This window comes from Chiloscyllium plagiosum, unplaced genomic scaffold, assembly GCF_037043375.1.
Source record: "Chiloscyllium plagiosum isolate Xiang-an unplaced genomic scaffold, Cpla_swu_hap1 HiC_scaffold_9, whole genome shotgun sequence".
In the NCBI taxonomy this organism is placed as follows: Eukaryota; Metazoa; Chordata; class Chondrichthyes; order Orectolobiformes; family Hemiscylliidae; genus Chiloscyllium; species Chiloscyllium plagiosum.
This window is the reverse complement of record NW_028270147.1, coordinates 39195277-39215070: the sequence shown is the minus strand read 5'-3', so window position 1 is coordinate 39215070 and position 19794 is coordinate 39195277. Positions and strand designations below refer to the sequence as shown.

The window sequence follows — 19794 nt, the reverse complement described above, 5'->3', positions numbered from 1 at the left end:
ATGCTGGGTATCGGGTCCTTCGTTCTGGTGAGTTGTTGTCTGAGGGTGGCTGTTGGTTTGTGTGCGACCACTAGGACTTATAACAGCAAACAAACCAACAGCCACCCTCAGACAACAACTCACCAGAACGAAGGACCCGATACCCAACATGAGCAAAACTAATGTAGTGTACAAAATCCCATGCAAGGACTGCACAAAACACTATATAGGACAAACAGGAAGACAGCTAACGATCTGCATCCATGAACATCAACTAGCCACGAAACGACACGACCAGCTATCCTTAGTAGCCACACACCCAGATGACAAGCAACATGAATTCGACTGGGACAACACTACCATTATAGGGCAAGCCAAACAGAGAACAGTCAGGGAATTCCTAGAAGCATGGCACTCATCCACAAACTCCATCAACAAACACATCGACCTGGACCCAATATACCGGCCACTACAGCGGACAGCTGAAACTGACAACCGGAAGCGGCAGGGACAGGCCACTATAAATGCCGGAGGAAACACCACAGAAGCGCTTCACAGGAGGCTCCCAAGCACTGAGGATGTCACCTAGACAGGGGACGAAATATTTGCAACAAAAATTTCCAGCTCGGCAAACAGAACCACAACAACGAGCACCCGAGCTACAAATCTTCACCCAAACTCTAAATTGATTCCATTGAGGTAGTAATCTGCCTTCCTGTTATTGCCACCAAAGTGGATAACCATACATTTATCCGCATTAAACTGCATCTGCCATGCATCTGCCCACTCACCTAACTTGTCCAGGTCACCCTGTAATCTCCTAACATCCTCATCACATTTCACCCTGCCACCCAGCTTTTGAGAAATCATAGCGAACGTACCTGCAATCAATCTCTGCAACTACTTCTTCTAGAAATCCTAGAGTTTAGGCTGTCAGATTCTTGAAATTTATTATATGTATTACGATGTTCCAAGTTTAGTTTGTTTGGCTGGAGTACAGAGGCAAATCTGGTCAGATGAGTCTATCCTCGTGTGCTTTCTGTTCTATTCCTATGATACCTACAACTCTGCAATCATGCTGACAGCTTAATTATTCTTAATTTGATTCTTAGTTTGACATCCTCTCATTGCTGTTATACTATTTAGTGAGCATTTAGTGACTGACCAGAGTGGCAATCTAAGATGAGACTTAATTGATTGCTCTTAAATTTGGGTGCTTTCCAGTGGGTACTTTAAAACTGTAGTCGACTTTTCAATTGTGCTTTTGTTAATAAAATGTCAATTTATCAAAGGACAGTCTTGCTGGCCAATCCTTTTGACTTGCTCCTCCCCACCTCTTCTATTGACTTGCATTTCTCTATCTTGTCTGAAATATTGTTCAATTTTGCTTTGTATTATTGCCTGTATTGAATTTGTTGCAATGCATATTTCAGATCCCTAAACTAAGGGATGAAGGTAGCAGAGGATTAGTGTTGCCGATTCAAATAGAGGAAAGGCAATAGCTAAATTTGCATCATAAGAGTCGATGCATTCTGCAGAATATTTGTGTAAAGGTTTGAAAATGCTCAGTACTGTTTACAGTGATATTTCTGTTACACTGAAAAGTTTGGCAATCCACTGTGAACATTTTGTAGCAGTTCTGAGCTCAAAGATATCTATTGTTTGTTCTAATTAGGAATAATTCTTTAAGTACTTAATACTCCTTCTTGTTGTCCAGTTATGATAAATTGCATGCTTTAAAAGATATGTGGCTCATCAACGTCTAGAAAAGAACAATCATAAAGTAAACTAACAAGCCCCCATTCTGATTTTTTTTGTTGATTTTGAAGGATATCTGAAGATGCAACTGTAACGACAATTGAAGCATTGAAAGCCCGTATCCGTGAATTGGAACGACAGCTATCCCGTGGGGATCGGTATAAATGTCTTATTTGCATGGTAAGTATTGTTTTAACTCCAGTGTAGAAGTCCTGCTGTCTGTGCTGTTAACAATCATAATTTGCCTGAGGATCTAATTCTTTTAACATACAATTTTGGAAGTAGCAGTTTAAATTGAGGACAGTGGTAACCACAAGAGATTTTAAACTGTACTTAGGGAAACCAACAGTAACTGATATTATACAATATATTTAATGGAATGCAACACCTTGAAGAGATTCACAGTAGCATTATAAAACAAAATATGACACAAAGTCATACAAGGTGATATTAGGTCAGAAGGCCAGAAGATGGACCAAAATGGTTGCTTTCAAGGAGTGTCGAAAAGAAGTGGTGTGAGAAATGGTGGAGTATAGGAAAATGTTTTAGAGTTTGAGGCTTCAGTAAATGAAAGCAGAGTCATCAATGGTGGAACCGTTCAAATTAGGAATGGAAAGAGGCAGGAACATTCGAGGCATCCAGTTATTTTGGAGGATTTTGGAGCTGGAGGAGTTGACAGAAATATGCGTGAAACTGTAAAGTGCCATTTTAAAATATTGATAAGAATTGAAAAATTAACCATTGCCTGATCAGGAGCCATTTCGGGCAGTGACCGCAGTGCTGAGAGCTGAAGGGGATATGCTGAGATTTGAAGTACAAGCATTGGAGTTTTGGATGATGACCCTTTTGGATGATAGAAAATGGGAGACCAGCCAGGAGTACATTGAAAATTATTAGGTCTAGAGGTAGTAAAGTTGTGAATAAGCGTAACAACATCTAGTGAACTGAGAAAGGGGCAGATGTAAAAGATAGAACTATGCAGTCTTATGCGAATGATGACATGAATATTTCATGTGATGTGGGTATCACAGGCTCAGCCAGCATATTGCCCATCTGTGGGCAATAAATTGTAATTTGGATGCAGTTTTGGAAATAGCATTTTAGAGTGAAGGTAATTATGACCGCTAGATATTTTTAGCCCCCTCTCTCCTTGAGAAGGTGGTGGTGAAGTACTTTCTAGAACTGCTGCAGTCTTTGGGATGTAGAAACATCCAGATTGCTGGTAAGAAGGGAGTTCCAGGATCTTGACCCAGTGACATTGAAGAAATGGTGATGTAGTTCACAGTCAGTACAGCCTGTGGCTTAGAGGGGAACTTGTAGGTGGAGATGATTCCAAGCATCTGCTTCTCCTAAGTGGTAGAGGTTGCAGATTTGCAAGATACTGTCAAGGGGGTGTGAGTGAGCTACTGAACTGCATTTTGTAGATGGTACGTACTGTAGCCACTGTCATCAATTGTGAAGGGTGGGAAGTGTGCCGGTCAAGCCTTGTCCTGATTAATATTGAGTTTTGTGCATATTATTGGAGCTAAATCCATTCAGGCAAATGTGGAGTATCCCATCACACTCCTGGCTTGTGTCTTGTAGATTGTTGAAAGGCACTGGGGAGACAGGAGGTGAGTTACTTTTTGCTGAATTCCTAACTTCTGACTTGCTTTTGTAGCAACAGCATTTATATAGCTTGTTCATTTCAAATTTCTGATTAATGCGGTACCCCTAAGATGTTGATAGTGATGGATTCAATGATAGTAATGTCATTGAATGTCAAAGGAAGATGGTTAGATTCTTGCTTGTTAAAAATGGTCATTGTCTCGCACTTGTGTGATGCAAATGGTGCACGTCATTTGCCAGGGCTCCTTGATGCCATACTGGGTCACATTCTCCCCTATTGTAAAATACAGTCATTCTAGAGTTCTTTACTTTTCCCATGTTTGAACCAAGGCTGTAATGAGGTCAGGAACTCAATGGCCCTGGAGGAACCCAAACTGAGTGTCAGTGAGCAGATTATTGCTAAACAAGTGCTGCATGTTAACACTATCGATGACTTCTTCCGCTACTTTACTGATGATTGAGAGTAGACTGTGATACCAATGTTGTGTACATACTGTTTAATCTCTGACAGTTGCCAGGATTAGGCATGGAGTTGGTAAATCTGGAACATGGTTTTGAGGGACTACAATCAATGGCTTCAATTTTCCCAGCAGTTAATTCAAGGAAACTGCTTTTAATGCAGTATTGATTGGCACAGCGCACCTTACCACTGTGCCTTCTCAAGGACAGTTAGTGATGGGCAATAAATGCTGACTCAGCCAATAATTTTCACATCTCAAGACCTAATGAATAAAACGTTTGATTATTTATTAACAATGTAGGAATTAAGAGAGGCTTTGGTTAAGTTGAGTTGCCTATTGCCGATCTGAAGAATATATGTGAAAACTAATGTTATGCCTTTTGGTGAAGTAATTGAGGTAATTGAGTAATTTTGCATTTCCATGAGAAATAGGAGGTGACCAAATATTGATCCATGAGGGACACAGGAGCTAACAATGCAGGAGCAAGAAGCAAGATTAATGTAAGTTGCTGTCTGGCTATGATTGGATGGATTAGAATGAGCCAGTTGAGAGCAGTCACATTCAGCTTGATGAGGCATTGGAGGAGGTGGATGAGGTGGTAAGTCATTGTCTTAGGAGGCAGACAGGTTGAGGAAGGAATTGTCACAATCACTTAGGGTGTGATTTCATAGAATCAGACACTGCATAAATGACGGGAGTGTGTTGCTGGGAAAGCACAGCAGGTCAGGCAGCATCTGAGGAGCAGGAAAATCGACGTTTCAGACATAAGCCCTTCATCAGGAATGAGGCTAGTGGGCCGGGGCTAAGAGATAAATGGGAGGGGGATGGGGTGGGTAGCTGAGAAAGCGATAGGCGGATGAAGGTGAGGGAGAAGGTGATAGGTTAGAGGGGGGGAGTGATGGACAAGTCCAGAGGGCGGTGCTGAGTTGGAGGCTTGGGACACACTCTCAACTCTGATCTCCAGCATCTGCAGTCCTCACTCTCTCCTAGTACAGAAGAGGCCATTAGCCTCAATGAGACAGCAGTGATAAAGTAACTACTCTAAATCTACATTAGCTCCACTTCCCAGCACTTGGCCGATAGCCTTGAATGTTAAGACATTTCAAATGCTCATCCAAGTCCTCAACTACCATCCCAGGTTGTGCATTCTGGACTCCAGTCACACTCTGGGTGAAAATCTTTTTTTCCTCAAAATCCCCTCTAAACTTCCTGCCTTACACCTTAAAATTATGCCCCTTGTTATTCACATTTTGACTAAGGAGAACATTTGTGACTTTGATGAGAGATGTTTGTGATGTGGTGGCATATGAACCACGATACTTACTATTGTAGCACTTGCAATCCTTTACCATATCAGAGAAATTTCATTACTTGAATCATTTTAACAACATGGGCCCAATTGTTTTATTGAGCAATGTGGCAATACTGAAACTCCAAAATTGAGAGTTATAGCTTACAATAAATGAACCACTGAGTGGTGTGTGAAACAAAATTCATATCTTGAAATCTCACCCTGATTTGATCAGTTTCTTAAGCCACTTTAATATTTTTTTACATTGCCTTTTTTCTTTTTAAATTGTTGATTTTTAAAGAGGAGGCTTCCCCTTCGATAATAAGTGACACTGGATTTCTGGAAGAAATGGATTCAAATTTATTTCAGTATTGACGGTCAGCTTCCTGTGCTCACATGCATGAGTGAGACTGGTAATTTGCCTTGTTCGCAGCACTTCACTGAAATTTAGATGGCCAGCAAAATGTGAGTTGTATTTTCAATTTTGCTGGTAAGCTTTAGCAATTGCTAGTTTTAAAAAAAAAATAAATTGCATACAAGCCGTGATACCTGCTGTCATGGCATCAGTAATCCATTACCACATCAAGGTCATTTCATCATTTGAAATCTGCTGTTTCTGCACATAAATGGTGAAAAACACTGTACTTGACATGTAGACTTAGTCTGATTTGTCTTTTGCGCCAATATGTTGCTTATATAGATGTTCTAAGTATTTCTGCTTTGTGCCTCTGCTCGAGTACTAATTATTGTCCAGTGTGTCGTTCAAGTTGTCTTTACACTAATATTATCAGGAATATTGGACAAGAAGGAAAATACTAGCATGTCTGCTCAACCAATCAGATTAAGGAAAGCTTACAGAGACTTGGAGAATTAGATTAGCTCATCGGCACCCATAGAGCTCCAAAATATTGTCTGCAGCACATATATGATCTTAATGTATAAATTGTGCCATACACCATGTTGATAGAGTTTGAGGAATGAGCATCAACTAGGTGTATGAAGTATTACCAGTATGGAGCTCAATATTCTAACTTTATTTATTAACTCTCTTCATTAACTACCTCAATATATTGAGCAGCAAGAAAGATCCTATGTTAGTGTTATTTAAAGAGCTCATCAACTAGTTACAGATTAGTTGCTGGTTGATATTTTTCTTTTGGATTATTGTTAGCATTCCACAAGTGTTGAAATTGCAGGCTGCTGTATTGTTACTGGTGCCATTGACAGCTGGTGTATGACCATAGGCAGCGAATCATGTAACATGCTGTCACCAGTAATAATGCCTTAATTCTGCAGCGGTTTGCTTTCCCCATCACCATGACACGTGAAAGAATGGTGACTTGAAAATTAGTTTTTGCTCATGACTGCTATGAATAAACCGTGTACACTTGCACACTGTGTATTCAGTGAAAGCCATGCTGACTCATATGATAACATGCACCATTGTTGTAATGAAAAAAGCATCCAGTGCCAAGTCTTGCTGTGGAGCAGTTGTCAAAGTGTGTGGTGTTTTACTGCATGCCCGTCCATTGTGAGCATGCAACTCTGGCTGCCAGCATTATGACCATCAGCTCTGGATAGGAAGAGGCAAGGAGAAGACAACCTGAATAACCTCTTTCTGTCTCGAACACCTGACTATGATACGAGGAAATCAACCCTAATTCATAAATAGTCCCACAATTTAACTGGCCATCAGTGTCTAATTTGTACAATGTAAAAGAAACATTATAAACCAAATAATACAGACACTTCACCCTTTATTACCTGCCTTTGTGTGTCTTTTCCTGTCTTGCTGCTGCTAAACAGTACTACCCACCTGATGAAACGTGGTTGGTAGAAGATTATTACTTTCAGGAGTGAAGACTTCAGATGGCCTTGAGAGGCTCTGACTCAAATTGGAATGAGCAGCAGCAATCTGGACTGACTTGCTGATGGATGACAGCAGGGAAACTGATGGAATTGCAGGAGTAGAAGGATGTGTGTTTTCATCCTTGTTCCATGGAGGCACTTACTTTTCCTCAGAGTGCTTAAGTCACCCCAAGCCTATTGCAAAATACATTGCTATGCTGCTTTGATGCCCTCCAAGCTACTTTGAGGATTGGCGTCTGCAGTTATGCTGTCTCTGTGCTGTGGCAAATATCAGGACTGCACATGCTAGAGATTAGAGGCGAGAGTATGGTGCTGGAAAAGCACAGCAGATCAGGCAGCAGCTGTGTCTATGTGACTTCATTTTAAGCCAATAGACAATAGGTGCAGGAGTAGGCCATTCAGCCCTTTGAGCCTGCACCGCCATTCAATATAATCATGGCTCATCATTCCTAATCAGTATCCTGTTCCTGCCTTATCTCCATAACCCTTGATTCCACTATCTTTGAGAGCTCTATCCAACTCCTTCTTAAATGAATCCAGAGAGTGGGCCTCCACTGCCCTCTGGGGCAGAGCATTCCACACAGCCACCACTCTCTGGGTGAAGAAGTTTCTCATCATCTCTGTCCTAAATGGTCTACCCCGTATTTTTAAGCTGTGTCCTCTGGTTCAGCACTCACCCATCAGCGGAAACATGTTTCCTGCTGCCAGAGTGTCCAATCCTTTCATAATCTTATACGTCTCAATCAGATCCCCTCTCAATCTTCGAAACTCAAGGGTATACAAGCCCAGTCGCTTCAGTCTTTCAGTGTAAGGTAATCCTGCCATTCCAGGAATTGACTTCGTGAACCTACGCTGCACTCCCTCAATAGCCAGAATGTCTTTCCTCAAATTTGGAGACCAGAACTGCACACAATACTCCAGGTGTGGTCTCACCAGGGTCCTGTACAGCTGCAGAAGCACCTCTTTGCTTCTATACTCAATTCCTCTTGTTATGAAGGCCAGCATGCTATTAGCCTTCTTCACTACCTGCTGTACCTGCATGCTTGCCTTCATTGACTGGTGTACAAGAACACCCAGATCTCTCTGTACTGCCCCTTTACATAAATTGATTCCATTGAGGTAGTAGTCTGCCTTCCTGTTCTTGCTACCAAAGTGGATAACCGTACATTTATCCACATTAAACTGCATCTGCCATGCATCTGCCCACTCACCTAACTTGTCCAGGTCACCCTGTAATCTCCTAACATCCTCATCACTTTCACCCTGCCACCCAGCTTTGTATCATCAGCAAATTTGCTAATGTTATTGCTGATACCATCTTCTATATCATTAACATATATTGTAAAAAGCTGTGGTCCCAGCACGGATCCCTGCGGTACCCCACTGGTCACTGCCTGCCATTCCGAAATGGAGCTGTTTATCACTACCCTTTGTTTCCTATTAGCCAACCAATTTTCAATCCAATCTAGTACTTTGCCCCCAATACCATGCACCCTAATTTTACTCACTAACCTCCTGTGTGGGACTTTATCAAAAGCTTTCTGAAAGTCCAGGTACACTACATCTACTGGATTTCCCTCGTCCAACTTCATAGTTACATCCTCAAAAAATTCTAGAAGATTAGTCAAGCATGATTTCCCCTTCATAAATCCATGCTGACTCTGTCCTATCCTGTTACTACTATCCAGATGTGCAGTAATTTCATCCTTTATAAAAGACTCCAGCATCTTTCCCACCACTGAGGTCAGACTAACTGGTCTATAATTACCTGCTTTCTCTCGCCCACCTTTCTTAAAAAATGGTATAACATTAGCCACCCTCCAATCCTCAGGAACCAACCCCGAATCTATTGAACTCTGGAAAATAATCACCAACGCCTTCAGGGCTTGACTTCTAGTATGAATGTCCATGGCTGTTTGGTCTCACTACCTTTTGACTCTCTCTCTGGAGGACCTCATGACCCCCTGAAAGTAAACAGCATCCCTCTTTCTGTTCACCACCTCTGTAAAGAACTTCAGTGCAGTGACTGATAAATATTGTAGTCCATTCTAGATTAGATTAGATTATCTACAGTGTGGAAACAGACCCTTCGGTCCAACCTCCGAAGAGTAACCCACCCAGACCCACTTCCCTCTGACTAATGCACCTAACACCATGGACAATTTAGCAAAGCCAATTCACCCAACCTGCACATCTTTGGACTGTGGGAGGTAACCGGAGCACCCGGAGGAAAGCCATGCAGACACAGGGAGAATGTGCAAACTTCACACAGATAGTCGCCTGAGGCTGGAATCGAACCTGGAACCCTGCTGCTGTGAGGCAGCAGTGCTAACCACTGAGCCACTGTGTCTCCCCTCTTTTTCCAAGTACTGCCAGTGCAAGTTTTTCCACCCACAGTTCATCTTCTTAAGAGATGCTGACTAACATTAAGCAGTGCAGGCTAATTTTAATTGACGCTAGCCCCTCACAGTTTTAGACCCCTGTTGGTGCTTTCAACCAAAACACAGTCCATTTGCTGGCTGATTAGAGGTTGTTTAAATAAGCAGACAGTATGAAAATAATGTGCTGTCTTCATTGTAATACATTGGCGTGGAGTAAGCAGATATCTTGATCCATGAGCCCAATTTTGCAGGAGTGTAAGATAGAATTTTTAATTCAATGTAAAATCAAATCCAATACAGAAAGTGAAATAAGATAGAGAAAGATGAAGTAAAAAGGAAAGTTTTATTTTAAAGGATTTTCAGCAATCCTTAACATTTAAAGGAATGAGATTCTTTGCTTATAGTTAATTTTATTACCAGAGAACCTGCGGGACAATAATTAAGCCTTGTCACTTCATTCAAATTAATTTACACTTCAGTGAAAATCATTGTCTTTTTCTGGTATGTTTACTGGGTAACTAATAGGTAGAAACTGATTGCTTGTCATTGCATTTTTATGAATGCTGATTCTTCTGTGGATTGCAGGATGCTGGAAGTTGCTAACAAATTTATTACTTAGTAATGATGAGTACTATCAGTATTATTCTTGGCAACAAATATTCAAGACTTTCTTAACTCTGTATTCATTCAGCCTTCACAAACTAATCTTCATTAAAGGTATCCATGGAAAGGTCTGCTGGTACATTACTTTTTTAAAATACCTTCAATGCCTCAATAATCTTCTCAAGAAGAGAAGACAGTCACACCTTCCACCCTACCAACCTTCGCATAAACCAAATCATCCACCGACATTTCCGCCACCTCCAAAAAGACCCCACCACCAGGGATAGATTTTCCTCCCTACCCCTTTCCGCCTTCCGCAAAGACCGTTCCCTCCGTGACTACCTGGTCAGGTCCACGCCCCCCTACAACCCACCCTCCCATCCTGGCACATTCCCCTGCCACTGCAGGAACTGTAAAACCTGCGCCACACCTCCTCCCTCACCTCTATCCAAGGCCCTAAAGGAGCCTTCCACATCCATCAAAGTTTTACTTGCACATCCACTAATATCATTTATTGTATCCGTTGCTCCCGATGCAGTCTCCTCTACATTGGGGAGACTGGGCGCCTCCTAGCAGAGCGCTTTAGGGAACATCTCCGGGACACCCGCACCAATCAACCACACCGTCCCGTGGCCCAATATTTCAACTCCCCCTCCCACTCTGCCGAGGACATGGAGGTCCTGGGCCTCCTTCACCGCCGCTCCCTCACCACCAGGTGCCTGGAGGAAGAACGCCTCATCTTCCGCCTCGGAACACTTCAACCCCAGGGCATCAATGTGGACTTCAACAGTTTTCTCATTTCCCCTTCCCCCACCTCACCCTCGTTCCAAACTTCCAGCTCAGCACTGTCCCCATGACTTGTCCGGACTTGTCCTACCTGCCTATCTCCTTTTCCACCTATCCACTCCACCCTCTCTTCCCTGACCTATCACCTTCATCCCCTCCCCCACTCACCTATTATACTCTATGCTACTTTCTCCCCACCCCCACCCTCCTCTAGCTTATCTCTCCACGCTTCAGGCTCACTGCCTTTATTCCTGATGAAGGGCTTTTGCCCGAAACGTCGATTTCGCTGCTCCTTGGATGCTGCCTGAACTGCTGTGCTCTTCCAGCACCACTAATCCAGAATCTGGTTTCCAGCATCTGCAGTCATTGTTTTTACCTCTACTATTTGAAGCAAGTTCTTCTCCATTTCAATGTTCGCAGTTCAGACATTTAAATTACAAAATAAAAACTGAAATCAGAAACAAAACAAAAATTGTTGGAAATGCTCAGCAGGTCTGGCAGCGTTTGTGGAAGGAAATCAGAGATAATGTTTTGTGTTCAGCTCTGAGGAAAGGTCACTGAATCTGATGTTAACTCTGATTTCTCTCCACAGATGCTGAGCTTTTCCAACAATCTTTTTTGCGATTTCTGGCATTCGCAACTCTTTCTGTTTTTATTTTGTAATTTAAATGTCTGAACTGTGGATACACATGTTTTAGAAAGGGTTCAGGAAATCTGAAACTCTTTCTAAATAGTTTTTAAGTTTTTTTTTGAAAACTTATTCTTTCATGGGTGTATGTATTGCTGGCTTAGGTTAGCATTTGTTGCCCAGACTTGATTACCATTGGGAAAGTGCTGATGAGACATCATCTTGTTTTGCTGCCATCCAAGTGGTGTATGCGTATCCACAATGCTATTTGGGAGGGAGTTCCAGGATTTCCAGGAATGGCAATATAGTTCAAGTCAGGAGGGAGTGTGGTTTAAGGGGAGCTTGCAGGTAGTGATGTTCCCATGTATTTTCTACCCTTGTCCTAGTGTTAGAGGTTGCTGGAAGATACTGCCAAAGAAGGTTCAGCAAGTTGTTGTAATACATCCTGTATATGGTGCATACTACTGCTATGTTACATTGATGGCAGAGCATTTAAGAAAGTAAATGGAATGCTAGTCAAGTGGACTGTTTTGCCCTGGATAATGTTGAGCATCTTGAGTTTTGTTGCAGCAGCACTCGTTCAGGCAAGTGAAAAGCATTCCATCAAACTCCAGACTTGTGTCTAGACTGAGGAGTTGTGAGCTGAGTTACTAGAATTGTTACAGAATTCCCAGCCTCTGACTTTTCTTGAAGCGACAGTATTTACTTGGCTGATCCAGTTAAGTTTTTAGTGTAAGCTAACCTCTAGGATGTTTATAATGGGGGATTCAGCAATAGTAATGCCATTGGCGTGACACTTAGTTGTATTCCATGATGTTTTTGGACAGAAGTGTAAGACAGCACTTGTAAATGAGCTAGAGAGGGTATCCCACTGTTCTGCTCTCATGTTAGTTCAGGACTTGATTCTGTCGTTGCCATACATCAAGTTTCTCATTGTTGCAATGTGAAATTACTTCTCATTGACACTAAATATTAATACTTAAGGAAAAGATGAAGGACTACACAAGCTGGGCTCTTTTCCTTAAAAAAGTTAAGATTGGAGGTTGCCCGATAAATTTCGTTAAGACAGTGGAAGATATTTATAAAGCTAATTCATAAATCTGTTACAAATGAGCAAATTCACAGTCAAAAATGCAAAAGCTTTAGAAGACTGGCAACAAGAGCTGGGAATGGTCAAATTTGCACGAATTATAATAGGAAGTTGGTCGGTGAAGAATTGATTCTTTAAGGATGCAAGCAGAATTTAAACTGAAATTGAATCAAAACTAAATGATGGGTTTTGGAAATGATGTGTTGTATGCCATCCATTATTGGATGTCCTATACATAAACTTGATTTTGACATTATCAGGATGGAAATTATTGACAGACTAAAAGTGAATAAATCTTCAGGGACAATTAGTATTTGCCCAAGCTATTTCGTGATAAAATAAGCCTCTAGTACCAGTAATCATCCTGAAACAGTCAGTGAGCACAGGAAATCTCACTGGATTAGCCATTACACTCATCTCCAAAATAAAAGTTGAGAAAACAAGCCAAATATTAACAAACTTCATTAATCTTACAGCAGTAACATCTAGTCAATAAAGTCAAAAATATGGAATGTTGAAATTGAATGTAAGTTAGTACAATTTCAGAGAGCGGATATGTTACTTGAACAATCCTCTTTAAATTGCTGAGAATGAGGTAACCCAAGTTGACATTGGTAAAACAGAAATTGCCGGAAAAACTCAACAGATCTGGCAACATTTGTGGAGAGAAAGCTGAGTTAACGTTTTAAGTCTGGTAACCCTTCTTCAGAACTTGACTACTACTACTTCTGTGTTTTTCTCTACAGATATTGCCAGACCTGCTGAGTTTCTCCAGCAACTTTTGTTTTTTTTTCAGATTCCCAGCATCCACAGTTCTTTGTTTCATTGACATTGGATGAATGTGAACATATGTTTAAAACTGTAAGGATCTGTAGTTAATTCTTAAAAAAAACCTGAAAGTTTTAGTTAGGGTTCTGATGTCAAGCTAAATATACTGGAAGTTTGATGTGCAAGTGCTTCTTTGTATCTAAACAGCTTGAGTTTAGAAAGTAATTTCATATGTAACATGGAGAGGAAAGAATAATTAATATTCTTGGTTGAGGAAGCAAATGGACATAGGCAAACTTTGTAAGTAACTCGAACAATAGTGGATGAAATTCAATATCACAGGAGAGGAATAACTGGAAAGTGCATTTAAAGTTCTGAACTGACCAGCAATCTGTTACATTTAAGAGTTATGATTAGCTTGCCCAATCAATGTAGTATGGTAATCAACAAGGCTAACAGCGTACTGAGTTTTATTGTCAGATCTTTGGTATACCAGTCATTCTTCCAGAAATTGCAATGGGCCTTGAGTATTATGGTCCATTATTGTTACTAATATACAAGGGATGAAAGGGCTGAGATGTAAGGAGAGGGTTGGACCGAAGGGTTTGTTTCCATGCTGTACATCTCTGATTCTATAAGTCTTTTGGACACTTCAGCTTTTAAAATAGTTGATTGAAAAGATACCACAGAAGCATTACAAAATACGGAGTAGAATAGAAAACTAATCAGGAGCATTAATATTTCAATTAAAGGACAAGAAATCATGGGTATAAACTATTAAAAAGAAGTCAACAGTAATCTCCGGAAGTAATTCTTCATTAGAAATGTTGTGAATCAAAGGAATGAGCTTTTATTAGAGAAAGAAAGGCATAAACTTAGCAGTCAAGAGACAGATTGGGGGAGCCATAGATTTCCAAAGCCGGGTGAGTTGGACAAAAAGATTACCTGTATTTCATTTTATGATCTATGCTTGGATAGAGAAATCAGTTGTAATAATGCTTGCTTTCAATCAGTTCACAATTAATTGTGAATGCCTAAATGGAAGTGTGGCAGAATCAGTTAATGAACTTGGTCCATTGTGGTAATCCAGAAGCAGAGAATGCTTTCCCAATATGTTATGAAACCCAATAGGAACAATCTTTGTCAAGGTCAAGTTCCTCCACATGCACAATATAGTAGTAGTGAAGCCTTAGGGAACCAGTAATCACATCATGATTAAATTTTGGTTTATTTGGCAGCCAGCACTGGGAAGGATCAGAACTGTCTTTAAACAAATTTGAAAGGGATGAGGAATGATTGAGGAAAAATGTAACTGGGTTATTTCACCAAAGCTTATTACTCTAAGAGAAGTAGAACACTTCTAAACAGTAATGTTGAACCTACAAGATAACAATATAGGAAAATAAAACAAATTTGCAAACTAAATAGTCTACAACTAACAGGAAAGAAAAGAATAAAAATGTCCTAAGTATTTTACACAGGATAAACAAAAAAGTGGATGCAGGACGTAAGGATATGTTAGGAAGGGTAACCAAAAGCTTGATCAAGAGGTGGATTTTAAGGAAGGTTGTAAAGTAAGAGAGAAGTCTGAAAAATTTCAGTAAAGAAATTCCAGAGAGGTGAATCTGGGCACCTAAATCACTCTAACTAGCAGTGGAATGAAGGATGTGGGGAGGAGTGATGCATAGATTTTTGAGTCAGAGGAATGGAGACTGGGAATAGATTTAAAGTGATGTGCAAATGAAACCAGGATGATGTGAGAAAAAAAAGCTTTACACAGCAATTTGTTAGGGTATTTAATGCACTACCTTTTAATGTTGAGGCAGGTTCATTTGAAATATTTAGGAGGACATTGAATGATTTTGTTTTGAATAGTAATGGTGTCAGAAGATATGAAGCAAAAGCAGGAGATTATCACGAGATAATAGAGCTGGACAAGACATTAGAACAGATGTCTGCCAGATAGGCCAAATGGCCCCCTTCTGCCCTGTAATTATTATGAACGTCATTGGGAAGACATCCACTGTATCATCAGACTGAAGGAAGTTACAAAGAAATAAAAGTATCAGTGATGTAGGAACTTAAACATAACATTTTAAGTTTGAGAATTTTTCATTTTGGAATTTTGCATAAATAAGTGAGGGGCACATACCATTTGTTGCATAACATGATGAGTTTAAGTTTATGGACTATAGAGGATGAAAGGCTGGACAGAACACTGGTGAGATCAAAGCTAAAAGGGAGGTTTTGGCAGGAGATTAACTAAATTACAGAGCGAGGCACATGTAGTCATTGTGATTAGCAAACTATAGTCGTGTAAGTTCACCCCAGTATTGAACTGGATACTGATCAGCAAACAGTCTGATTTAGTCCAAGACACTGGCCAAGGAGGGTAATAGAATTTATAGCAAAATTAAAGGGTTAGTGTTAGAGTGGGGAGCAAAGACAGTCTGTGTTATTGCATTCCAAATCCTCAGCAATCTTTTTCACAATTACATAGAACAGTTTAGCAGAAGAACAGGTTCTTCGGCCCACGATGTTGTACTGAACATGATGCCGACTTAAACTAATCCCTTCTGCCTGCCCTTGTTCCATATCCTCGATTAGTGGTGCTGGAAGAGCACAGCAGTTCAGGCAGCATCCGAGGAGCAGTAAAATCGATGTTTTGGGCAAAAGCCCTTCATCAGGAATAAAGGCAGAGAGTCTGAAGGGTGGAGAGGTAAGCTAGAGGAGGGTGGGGGTGGGGAGAAAGTAGCATAGAGGAAATGACCTGGGAGTTGCAGTGGGAGAGGGACTCCCTGAGATTCTTGTAGAGAGAGGAGGAAAACTTCTTCAAGGCAGGCATCCTTGCAAGAGGATTCGCAGTAGGGTTAAAATCAACTAGGTAAATCTCTCCACCCTTCAAGCTCTCTGCCTTTATTCCTGATGAAGGGCTTTTGCCCGAAACGTCGATTTTACTGCTCCTCGGATGCTGCCTGAACTGCTGTGCTCTTCCAGCACCACTAATCTAGAATCTGGTTTCCAGCATCTGCAGTCATTGTTTTTACCCAGTTGATTTTAACCCTACTGCGAATCCTCTTGCAAGGATGCCTGCCTTGAAGAAGCTTGCCTCCTCTCTCTACAAGAATCTCAGGGAGTCCCTCTTCCCACCCCCACCCTCCTCTCACTTACTTCTCCACCCTTCAGGCTCTCTGCCTTTATTCCTGATGAAGGGCTTTTGCCCGAAACGTCGATTTTACTGCTCCTCGGCTGCTGCATGAACTGCTGTGCTCTTCCAGCACCACTAATTCAGAATCTGGTTTCCAGCGTCTGCAGTCATTGTTTTTACCTTGTTCCATATCCTGTCATTCCTTGCATATTCATGTGTTTACTTAAGCGTTTCTTAAGTGCCCCATTATATCTGCTTTCACTACCATCCCTGATAGCACATTCCAGACTCCTACCACTCTCTGTGTTTAAAAAAAACATGCCCCTCACATCTCCTTTGAACTTGTCCCCTCTCACATAAAATGCATGCCCCCATGTTTGAAATTTTCCAATCAGGTTTCTGGCCCAGGCACTATATTGAAGTAGTTCTAATTAAACTCTTGAATGGCAGCCTCTTTGACTAAGGTGCAATAACCCACATTTTTTGTTTCTTCTCTGTAACCTTTGTTGAACGAGCATAACATCCTCCTCTACTGCCTCTCCATTGTTGTACGTCTTGAGTGGCAGTGCCCTACCTTGGTTCCACTATATCCATTTGTGGCTAGTGTAACTTCAGCAATGGCTCCTGCACTATTATCACTGGCATCTCCCAAACATCTATTCTTGGACCCAGGTTAACATCATTCAATGTCATGACCTCCACAATCAAAGGTAAAATAGGATTTAATCTGAATCTGGTTATTAATGGAATAGAAAGCAGGTAATTTCCATGAGATGAGAACATTTAATATTTGAGAATATAGCATGAGGTCCTGCAAGTCACTCTACTATGCTTATTAACAATTTAGGTATCGAAAATAAGTTTAAAACTTGCTAATGGTACAAAAGTAGGGAGCTTAATAGATATAATTTAGAGTAAAAACTCAGGATATTTTAGATAACTTTTGCAACAAAAGAGAAAAAAAATCACAATAATTTACTCCATGGTAGCCATATGAATAAATACTATACACACACAATGGATGAATTAAATTAGCAGAAGAGAAATTAGGTTGTCACCTTTCAATGTAAGCACTGTAGTGAACAGTTAAAACGAATAGATTGTCAAGATATTTATCCAGAATTGTAAAGTATGAATCTTTTGATACAAAAAAAATTGCAGATGCTGGAAATCAGAAATAAAGACAGAAATTGCTGGGAAATCTCAGCAAGTCTAGAAGCATCTGTGGCGAGAAATCAGAGTTAACATTTCAGGTCCAGTGACCCTTCAGTTTTCCAAACAATTCCTGTTCATGAATTTTTTGAAGTTGTGTGAGGGATTTATACTTCATTGTATAGCCCCCAATTAGGGTATCAGGCACTGTTCTGGTTAGCATAGCATATAAATGTTTACGCTAAGAGATGGAGCAAAGAGCCACAAACTTGATTCCTTATGAGCTATGCAATAAATTAGAGAAGTTTGAATATATAATTTTGTTGGACATGGAATTCTATTTAAGACCACACCAGGAGCTGAGAACAAAATAATATTAAAGTTAAATTGCTGAAAGTTCCATTGTTAATGAAGGGAAAACTTGGTGAGACTTAACGTGAAAAATGTTTGGAAGGGCATGACAGTAGGAACAGAATAAAAGTTCAGTAAGAGGCAGTGACTATGATGACATAAGAAGTGAGTTTCAGTGGACTGACGTCTTCTCACTCACAGGTTGTTGGTATAAGTCTTCCACTTGTCAGATCAGAGTGTTAATTTGTGTACTAATTTGTTTGGCAATGACTGTTGGTCACTGCTTCAAAGTAAGCGGTCACCCAATTTAAGACCAAGATGAAGTGAGAGTTTTGTTCTTTGAGAGTTATGAGTCTTTGGAACTGTCTTCCTCAAAATGTGTGGAAACGTAGTGTTTCATTATTTTTAAGTCTGAGGAAGGTAGATTTTTGAGAAAGAAAAGGCTGAAAAATTATGGGGGAAGGCAGAAGTGTGGAGCAGTCAAATCAGCTATAGTTTTATCGAGTGATGGAGTAGTCTCAAGGGGCCAGTTGTCCCAGTTCTGCTCTGATCCTGTATGTTCATATTGGTTGACTTACCTTTCTGATTGAATGCCTACTTGGAAAGAGTCTGGAAAAACAGTGGGATGTTAAAAAAAATGATATTCTAAGTGACTTCACAATTGCTGTGAAGTTGCTAATTGTCAATTGCACCTTACTTTAAAACTAACAAGTGCAAAATGCTGTGTCATAGATCCCAGTATACCAAACCCACACAGTAGTTTCCACACAGTAGTTTCACTTAAACTCATTCATAACTGAGAACATGGTTTGAATGTTGTGTTTGTTTCTCACCTAATTTTACCAAAAGTGTTAGAAAGTATAGCAAACCAAAAGAGAAAATGCTGGAAAATCTCAGTAGGTCTGTCAGCATCTGTAAGGAGAGAAAAGAGCTGACGTTTCGAGTCTAACTGACCCTTTGTCAAAGCCCGCTTTGACAAAGGGTCAGTTAGACTCGAAACGTCAGCTCTTTTCTCTCCTTACAGATGCTGCCAGATCTGCTGAGATTTTCTAGCATTTTCTCTTTTGGTTTCAGATTCCAGCATCCGCAGTAATTTGCTTTTATTTAGAAAGTATAGCATCTTCTGCCTACTTAATGAAAGCATGATGTGTTATGCAACCTAGCATTTTAAGAAGCCTTGAAATTTGTATAATTTGTTGAATGAATACAAACATGGAACTTTCTAATTTCTTCTGGAACTAATGTGAAATGCCTTTGGGTTAATGTTTAAGTATAGATTACGGTCAATGGGAGAGATTAATTTTCATCAGCATTTTTATTTGGTAGCTAGATCATGCATTATTGTAAGGTGAAGAAAAGGGCCTTCTTACATGGTCTGTCTACTTAACTATGTTCTGCAAACTTTCAAGATTTATAAAACATGCAACATAGTTTCCACAAAAAGATACTTTTCATGATAGAAAGCTTTCATATTAAATATTGCAACGTTTCTCCTTGAGCTGTGAGAAGACTTTGCTTGGGGGACAACTGGTCGGCTTGGTTTACCACAGAATTAAGCATAATGAAAGTGTGTCTGGTCAGTCTCGTTACAATTATGTAGATAAAATATGACTGTCCTTTATTTGGACACTGTTACCTAAGAGATAGTCAGCATGTAGAAAGGCAGCTTGAACAAAACAATTTCCCATTGGTATTTTAGCTCCTCCTGGTGGTAATCTAATCCATTTTAAGAGCTTTCAGTTTTTCTACAGTGTAAGAAACTTCAGTTTGAAATTATTTAAAATATGTTGTTACATTACAGCAATGCATTTTAAAAGATCTATTTCCAAGCCATCGTGCATAATGCTTCAAAGAAATCCATGTTACGCTAATAACTGCAAAGATTGTAATTTTTCTTTATCTGTAAGTTTCTCTTCTCTGA

The 19794-nt window shown here is 40.3% G+C and overlaps 1 protein-coding gene across 2 annotated transcripts in view; it reads left to right on the top strand.

Annotated features, from left to right (window-relative positions):
* Positions 1 to 19794, top strand: part of rnf220a (ring finger protein 220a) — a 512316-nt gene that overhangs the window by 458432 nt on the left and 34090 nt on the right. Inside the window, exons 13-14 of one of the 2 annotated variants that reach the window (XM_087990559.1) lie at positions 1809 to 1917; positions 3322 to 3350. In XM_087990559.1, the coding sequence (XP_087846685.1) occupies positions 1809 to 1917; positions 3322 to 3350 (138 nt within the window). The remainder of the gene's footprint in view (positions 1 to 1808; positions 1918 to 3321; positions 3351 to 19794) is intronic. The other variant, XM_087990558.1, reaches the window with a different exon arrangement.